The sequence below is a fragment of the Antrostomus carolinensis genome, unplaced genomic scaffold (assembly GCF_000700745.2).
Source record: "Antrostomus carolinensis isolate BGI_N321 unplaced genomic scaffold, ASM70074v2 scaffold7526, whole genome shotgun sequence".
In the NCBI taxonomy this organism is placed as follows: domain Eukaryota; kingdom Metazoa; phylum Chordata; class Aves; order Caprimulgiformes; family Caprimulgidae; genus Antrostomus; species Antrostomus carolinensis.
The window spans coordinates 10,697-19,383 of NW_010323858.1; the positions used below are offsets into that span (position 1 = coordinate 10,697).

At 36.6% G+C, this 8,687-nt stretch overlaps 1 protein-coding gene across 5 annotated transcripts in view; it reads left to right on the forward strand.

Moving 5' to 3' along the window:
* The window catches only part of WDSUB1 (WD repeat, sterile alpha motif and U-box domain containing 1), a 15,266-nt gene extending 6,907 nt beyond the window's left edge, over nucleotides 1-8,359 (forward strand). The window contains exons 3-10 of one of the 5 annotated variants that reach the window (XM_010170710.2): nucleotides 162-254; nucleotides 1,064-1,157; nucleotides 3,305-3,338; nucleotides 4,934-4,974; nucleotides 5,072-5,178; nucleotides 6,067-6,246; nucleotides 6,786-6,926; nucleotides 8,202-8,359. In XM_010170710.2, the coding sequence (XP_010169012.1) occupies nucleotides 162-254; nucleotides 1,064-1,157; nucleotides 3,305-3,338; nucleotides 4,934-4,974; nucleotides 5,072-5,178; nucleotides 6,067-6,246; nucleotides 6,786-6,926; nucleotides 8,202-8,359 (848 nt within the window). Of the gene's footprint in view, nucleotides 1-152; nucleotides 255-1,063; nucleotides 1,158-3,304; nucleotides 3,339-4,933; nucleotides 4,975-5,071; nucleotides 5,179-6,066; nucleotides 6,247-6,785; nucleotides 6,927-8,201 lie in introns of all 5 variants that reach the window. The other 4 variants (XM_029085629.1, XM_029085630.1, XM_029085631.1 and 1 more) reach the window with 4 other exon arrangements.
* The last annotated feature ends 328 nt before the right edge of the window (nucleotides 8,360-8,687 follow it).

Genomic DNA, 8,687 nt, shown 5'->3' on the forward strand with positions numbered 1-8,687 from the left:
TTTAGAACTTCTGCAATTATTCTTATTAACACCTTTTAAAAGCAGTACTGAGGTTAAGGAAATTTACCAAATTCCAGTGTAAGAGTACTGATGTGGTTTACTGATATGCTGTTACTTTTCCAATGCTTATGATTTCCATTAATATATTTGAATTTTATCAGATGGTGAACATGAATTCAGATACTTCCAGATGGCTTCTTGTGGTCAAGATAATCAGATCAAACTGTGGCTTATTTTATTTACCGATTTCTTAGGTATGTATAGTGATGTTTTCTCATGTTCCAACGTCTCAAGTTTTTAGTGACAATTCACATCTAAGAACAAATTTATACTGCTGTCACGGATTCACAGCCAAACTAACCACAAGTTGGAGGTTTTCTTCTAATTGTTTAGCAGGAGAGCAGCTAAGGCATGCAGCACTTCGTGACATCGGGCCCTGTAGATTTTGTTTAGTGGTCTATTTATCAATAATTGCAAAAGTAAAAATTAAAACAAAAATTCCCAGAGTTCCCTCAAACTTAATGTTATGATAAACATTTGGTTTTAATTAGCATTTTTATCTTCTGGTAACCAGTAACATTTCTACTCTGGCCTTGGAGCTGGTTGATAGGTTGAAACCTCTTAACCTACCTGGCCAGGGAGAGGTTTCCTTTCATCTTTCGTACATCCTGGCCCTTGAGCAAGAGCTGGAGAAATGAAAACAGTGTTGGCTTCTGCTAAAACTGCAATGTAGTTGTGTGACTGCTGTGTAGAGACTAGGTAGATGACCAAAACCATCTTCAGTAGGTGGGGTTTTTTTTGTAATCTGTTTTATATAGAAGTCTGTAAGTATGAATATTGTGTGTACAGATACAGAATTACCTAAAATGCTGTTAGACATAACTAACTATGAAGTCAGGAAGTCAGAGATGTTAAAATTGTCTCTGTGATGTTTTATCCCCTTTTTTGTAGACAGTGTGTCACACAGTCAGATCTTTGGTGCAGCTTTATGCTTCTAAAAGCAAGTTGTGTTATACCTTGTCAAATATGTCCATATGTAATAATTTACTTTTTGTATTTGTAGGTGTTGAATTAAAATATAAATGCACATTGAATGGACATTCTGCCCCAGTTCTGGCTTGTGCATTTTCTAATGATGGGCAGATGTTAGTTTCCGGGTAAGCAGTATCTTTTACTTGTTTAAATTTCATGCAGATGGCTGGTTGGGTTCACACTTCAGTATTATAAAACAGGAGGGTCAAGAGTTGGACATTTCAAAATATATTTCCAATAATTAAGGAAGTTCTGTGACTTCAAGTGTCTTTCTGATTGGTCTGTCTTGTGGGTGATTGAGTTTCAAATCTAGGATGTTGCAAGCTCTATTCTCTTGAGTATTGTAACGCGATTCATGATTTCCTGGTTTTGGGGCATTTATGTGGCCTTTCATGTGGATACTGTAGCATCTGTTAAAAATACAAATCTACATTGCAATCTTACTGTCTCGTTGGGACACCATTTAGGATTTCCTTCTCACTCATGCACTTTCAGGAACCTTTTAGAAAGTTAAATATCTTGAGATTTTTGTCTTCCATAGATTTGGTTGAAATTAAAAATTTCTTCAGTGACCACACTTAGGGTATGGCAACATAAGCCTTTTTTCCATAAAAAGGACATGACTGAGGTAACCGTAGACCTGTGTTCTTTGATTTCCTGCACAGAATAATGGTTAAGACCCAAATTAATCGTGAACCATCAGTTAGAGACTAATACTATTATTAGCCTTTTTTAGAGGGTGACAAGGGAGTTGCCAGTGCCATTGCAAGGTCAGTTTAGAAGACCCAGGAGGGTGGAGGTGATGGGAAGATTCCTCATGACTGATGTCACACACGCCTCCAAGAAGGGCAAGGTAGAGGATCCAGGGAACTACAGGCCAGTCAGCCTAACTCCAGTCTCTGGGAAGGTTGTGGAGCAAATGCCCCCAGTGGGCCTGGAAGCTGTTTCCAAGCACAAGGTGTTTGGAGAAAGTGGCAGCAACTGAACAAGGGCAGACTGAGCCCGACCATCCTGGCTGCCTGCTGTGCTAAGGCTGGCTGTGTGAACACGGGGAGAGCAGCGTGTCTTTTGCACCTCGACTTCACCAAGGCTTTTGGCGTGGTTTCCAGTGTGGTCTTACAGCCAGACTGGGGAGATGCAGATCAGAAAAGTGGGCGGCAAGTTGTGTGGAAAAATGATGGGACTGTCAGGCTCAAATGGTTGTTGGTGATCAGCAGCACAAAGAAAAACTGGCAGCTGGTTACTAGTGGCTCTTCTCAGGGATCGAGGTATTGAAAGAGGAAATTATAAATAAGGTAGATATAATCATTTATGTTTTTATGAATATTAATGACTGTGCTTTTATTCTGCACTTACCATGAAAAGTGCTTAATAACTTCTAAACTAAGTGAAAATTTGAAATAACAAAATGATTCAACTCTAAATTTTAATTTTCTTTTTTATGAAGACTTTCTAAACTGAAACGGGAAAACATGTCTTGCAAAGGAAAACAAAAATACTACAATAGCCAGCAAATAAAATTAAATTATACAAACCCCAGGAGACAATAGCTTCTCTGACATTTTGCTTTGTATTCTTTTTAAGGGAGTGTTTTTTCAGTATTTGAAGATGGTTATGAATGTTTGTGATCTAGAGTTATTTTATTTTCTGTTAGACATACGCATTATTGTTTTCGCATACATTGTTGTAAGTGAAATGTCTATCCCATAAAGTCTTTCAGGAAACACTGCTGTCATGGTAAATAACTATGCAATTTGTATTTCATTAAACATTTTATGTATTGATTGCATTGCACCACTACATTTTATGTATTGCATTGCAATACTTCCTCTAGCTTGCTTTGCAGATGAAAAAGTTTCAAAAATAAATCGAAGTGCTGAGAGTAGATCATGGATAGCCAGATTCTGTGCATCTGCTTTACGGTTACTGCTTGCAAAGACACACAGTAGGTATGGTACAGACAGTGGGGAGCAGTGGGACTGGGGGCCAGTTTGCATAAGCACGGTAAAAATCCTCTACATCAGAAATTCTCATGGAAATGTGGAGTTTTCATATTTAACTACTTCATAGTTACATCATGCTGAACGTACAGCTAATCAGTGTTGGTTTAAGGTGGGCATGAGTGGAGGGGATTTAGATATCTAAGCTTTTCATAAAATAGTGTTAAGAAATCTCTTATTTTGTTTGTGGAAAAGGTTTTTTTATTATCAATTAAAAGTTTCCTTTTTCCTCTCTGCACCATTTTAATGTCAATGTGTTTTTTTTTTAAAAGGTCTGTGGACAAGTGTGTTATAATATATGAAACTGTAAGTATAGCATAGTGCAAGACCATTCATTGGAGTGTTGTCTGTACATACCAGCACTGCTTCTGCAGTGTCTTATCAATGTAAAGAAATATTAAAAACCAGAAACTATATAAATGCCAAATATTTACTGTGAACTGGGGCGGGGGGGGGAGTTTGAGCAAAAAAATGTCTCTTTAGACTTGATCAGTCTTTCTCACTTTTTATTTACATTTCTTTGAGGGATTTTCTATTTGATTTCTCCAGTAGAGTATTGATCAATGAATTTCATACTTAATATGTTATCTTCATATTGAAGTAGAAGGATATTTGTTATCCTGAATTTATCTTAGCTTCCAAAGCAAGGACTGCAGCTTTTGACATAAAATGGGGAATGGTGATCATAGAAATTCTTTAGTTCATTATATATAAAGTGCACATAAAATAGAAGCATAAACCAGAAGCATAATAAAGAATTCTATAAAATATTTATGTTAAATACAATTTTTCTTTAAAACATATTGTTTAGGCATCTTCTGTAATACTGTTGTTGCATCCTTTGTGGTTCACATGCAATTGGTTTTACCTTTAGTACTTTATAATATTAAAAATAATAACAATTTTGCTGAAAATGAAGGATGAACAAATCTTAAGATTCTCCTGCTTGCTCTGCACGTACTATTGAACTGATACAGTTTTTCAATTAGGGTTAAAGTTTTTCACAAAAAAATCACTAGTTTGATACCTTCCCAGTTTTTGACCCAATTATTTTAGTAGTTTGAAGCTTAGATAGTTCCCTGGGGTTTTGGAACCCTGAAAACTGAATGATGCAGAAAACCACAACATAAGTATTTCTTGATACTGTTAGTCACTTTTTGAGGCCTTTGGTTTTTACCAGATGGGACAGTAACGTTTATAGCTGTTGAGGAGAAGTCTGGACAATAAACCTCTGTGGGAGAGAGAGATTTCAACCTAAAACGGGGTGCTTTCCTCTTGATGGACAGCTCAAAAAAACTGGAGTGCTGACGATCAATTAGTGATTCAGAAGAACTTTGCTCTTCATCTTTCCAATCTGTCTGTACCTGTCAAAGAAGTAATATCTTTCATAAGAAGGAAAATCTTTCCAAATCGTAAGTTAAAACTGTGCAAATTCAGGAATATGGATTTTAGTAGCATCTAGAGGCCAAATAGGAGAATTACAGGTGTGATTAATGACTCGCCAAGTTGAAGGATTGTAGCGTGAAGTGTATTTGAATTTCAGTTGCCTCTTCACTTTTGATCATTTCTAATCCTAGATTTGTAGAAGAAATGTTTTAACCCACATTCTCAAAGCAGCCAATATGAATGTAATTAATTGATTGGTATTTCTGGCGCTGTTATACTGACAGTTCCGTTCTGGCGGGCTGTTGATGGATAGCCATGTTCCAGTGAACTGAACAGGGGGCTTCCAGCAGGAAATTCAAGTTGCATTTCTGGCTTTGCTGCTGATCAGCTTTGGCAAGATTGTATAACTTCTCTGAAAGTAACTTCTGTCATCTTCTGAGAAGAACTGTTATTCCTTATTTTGAAAGAAATTATACAATTTATTAAGATTTAACAGCACAAATGTTCTTTTGCAGAGTACTGGCAACATCCTTCATACTTTGTCCCAGCATACGAGGTAAGAATTAAGTATGAATATTCTGTTTTACTGTCAATAAATAAAAGACAATAAATCAATTTCTTGTGAATTTTCACACATTGATTTTTATTTGCAGATATGTCACAACTTGTGCTTTTGCACCATATAGTCCCATACTTGCCACAGGGTCAATGGATAAAACTGTGAATATATGGCAGTTTGACCTTAAGGAACCCTGTGCAGGTTAGTGTGTGAAGTATTTGTAATCTGTTTAAATTTAGAGCACAGTATTGGTGAACAGCTTCTGAAGATGCAAAAACCCCCACTTTTTCTTACATGCATTTAGTTTGTAACCTCAGATTATGTGCATGTTCTTTATCTTTTCTCTGAATTAATCTTATTAATGTCCTACAGAGGTTTTATCTTTTTTTTTTTTTTTTTTTTTTTAAAGAAAGGATGTATTAGAAGTATTTTAATTTTATTAATCTGCTGTATTTTCTTTTCTGATATTTGCCATTTCTTACTCTTTGGACAGCATTTAAGAGATGAGTATTATTCCCAGAGCACTGAAAGACTTTTTGGACAAGTATTGGCAATGAGTTAAACAGAAAATATGCTAGTTGCAAGCATAATTGTCAACAAGAAATACAGTTTACAAGTTGTTATAGGTGAAACAGACCAGGATAATTAATGTTACAAAATATATCGGCACCTAAAGTGTGTAGAACAAAGGTACCCAGGTGTTTGTTCAAAGCACAAGACCAAGTCTCGACTTGGGTCTGCTTTTCAAGGAGGGATAGGACTTGGTTTCAGGGTCTGCTGACACTTTTCTTTTAGTTCAATTCAAATTTGGCAGAAGTGTAGACATCTGGGAGATTAAATTCCTCTAAACTTTGAAAATTGATAGCTAAAAGACAAGCTCAAATTATTGCCTTCCACTGAAATAATCTCAAATAAGCATTTCTTTTAGGAGGTGTTGGGGAATGTATAGTACTGAGAACACTTCAGTGTTCATTACTGACATTGTTCTTAGAACTGGGGTTTTTTAATTGTTAGTATTTTTTGAGGGGGAGGAAAGGAATGTTTCTGTTTGTTTATTTTTTAACTGTCTTTTATCTTCCCTTTCCAAAGGAGATATTGTGGAAAATGAATCTAAGCTGGCTGTTGAGGACTGGTCCGAGGATGATGTTTCAGCCTGGCTTTGTGAGCAAGACTTAGCAGACTTTGTTCGCCTTTTCAAAATGAATAACATCGATGGCAAGGAACTACTGAACCTGACTAAAGAAAGTCTGACTAATGAATTAAAAATTGGTAAGAGTATAGAAATCCAAATAGTTTTTAATCTTTAGAGTACATGTGAAATGTTGGAATAAAGGCGAGTTAGGAGTTCCATACGTGGATGTTTTTTCCCTGAAATGTGCTTTTCTTTCATTCCTGGGGCTGATGAAAACCCCTAATGTCACATTATCCACAATTTATTTTTTTTTTTTGCATTTCTCTATACCTAGAGACGCAAAATGCATTTCCACCAACAATGCCATGTGAAGTGGTCTCACCTGCTTTTGTTTCCATTTTCCTTTTTAGCTCTTGTATCATTAAGCTGTGGAAAAGGCATTTCAGCTGTTTGTTTTCATTACTCCACAAAGTTACTGTTAGCCAGCAGGAGAGACACACGGTAGCTGAGCTGTTTGTAGTGGTGGTCGGGGATGTTTTGTTACAGCTTTTTCTGGATTAGGTGGGGGTAGCAAGATGGAGCTGTCTCCTGTCACACAACTGCTGACTAATGCAGGATCTAACCCCTTTGCCTTACCTGTCTGTGTCGGCCCCTTCGTGTACGAATGACTTCTCAGAGTCTCTAGGCCTGCGCAGTAAAGTCCTCCAGAAAATTGAAGAACTGAGGATGAAAATGATCTCTGTTTCTGTTACTATCCCTGATGAGTTCTTGTGCCCCATAACAAGGGAGCTTATGAAGGATCCTGTCATTGCAGCAGGTATGTCTTTAAATAACGTTGACTAAAATGAATGGCTTACTTAAGGGTAAAGAGAGGTGTGGGAACACAAAATGGTTATATATATATATATATATATATATATACACACACACAAATAACTATTCTCAATAGCTGTTGCAACAAAATAGAACTGTGGCAAATGTTTAATTTGCCTAATTACATCTCTGACATGGAAAAAAATACTGTATCAAGCGATTTGCTTAATGTTAGCTCTGCTGATGAGACTGTATATATATATTTTTTGTTTGTTTTAATATTCCTTCCTTTATGTGCCTTTGCAAAAATCTAATTATAAGCCTATATCGCAGGTATCAGGACAGACTTTTGAGAATTAAAACATTCAAAATATGAAAACATTTGCTAACTGCTTGAGTGGTAAGCACTTAACAGGGCTTGAGCTTCTAAACAGTAGGAGGACAGCCGTGCATAGCCTTTTTTTTTAAATATATATAATGGAAATGTTTGTTTAAATTGTCATTAAAATCTTTTACAGGCTTGTAGTGAACTTTGTCTGTACTATATATAATTTCTTAACCACAAATAAGAGCACAGGAAGCCTTTATGTAATTTGGTCCCATTTGCCACTCGTGTACCTTAGTCACAAGTTCATGTGTGAACCTGGCTTAATCCCATGACCTCATCAGAGAGGAATCCCTTGGGTGGGAAAGGGCTAGTTTAGCAAATGTCTATTGCCTGCACGCCTCCGCTTCCCACAGTCATCTGAGGCAACACGCCAAGCCAGCCGAAATCCCAACAGCAGCAGAACATCAGTGTCCAGGTGCCGCCAGATCTGTATTTTGTGTGGTCTGTGGCGTGTCCACCCCACGCTGGCTGCCCTGCCTGCCTGTTTGGGGGGAGGCTTCAGACACAGCTGCAGGAAGTTTTCAAACAATATGCTGCTTTAGTTCTCAGTGAACTGATGGAGCTGTAGCTGACTGATAAATTAGCAGTGCTTTCTAAAACAGCTTGGCAGAGTTAGTTTGCTGAGTATAGTATAATTTTAAAAGTTTAGCCAAATTTTAATACTGCTATATACAGTTTTACTGTAGTACATTTAACTATGTAATTTGAAACAATTATGTATGAGGTTATGGGAAAGCTTTCACAGACCATGTAATTTTTCTGTATCTGTTTTCCTGTTTGGAAATACTGATTCCTTTACATCCCTTTTATATTTAAATAGCTAAAATCTATACAGTGTAAGAGTGCCCAAGCATCCGTTAACACAAGCTTTTGATGATGGTTTCTTTGTAGATGGCTATTCCTATGAAAAGGAAGCAATGGAAAACTGGCTCAGCAGTAAAAGACGATCTAGTCCCATGACAAATCTTCCTCTCCCCTCCCCTATACTTACACCAAATCGAACACTAAAAATGGCTATCAGCCGCTGGCTCGAGACTCAGCAGAAATAGAGTTAAACCACTTAGTTTTGAAGGTGTTTGTTAAAATAAATTGTGTGTAGCTGAAGGACATAATTGCATTACAAACAACTGGAGAGAAAAAATGGTGTTTCTGTTCTAAGCTGTGGTGGTAATTTAAATGTTTGTTAGGAAGAAAATCTTCACTGGTGGAAGTTCCCAAAAAATTACTGAAAAACCTTTTAAGTAAGTTACTGGTAATTTTACTTTAAAGTATTTCTGTTTAAGAAATGATAGATTCAGATTCATAGTTTTGCAAATAAAGTTTTCGTAAAATTTTCACTATGAGTTTTGAGTCTTGATTTTGCCAAGTTAGTCTTTC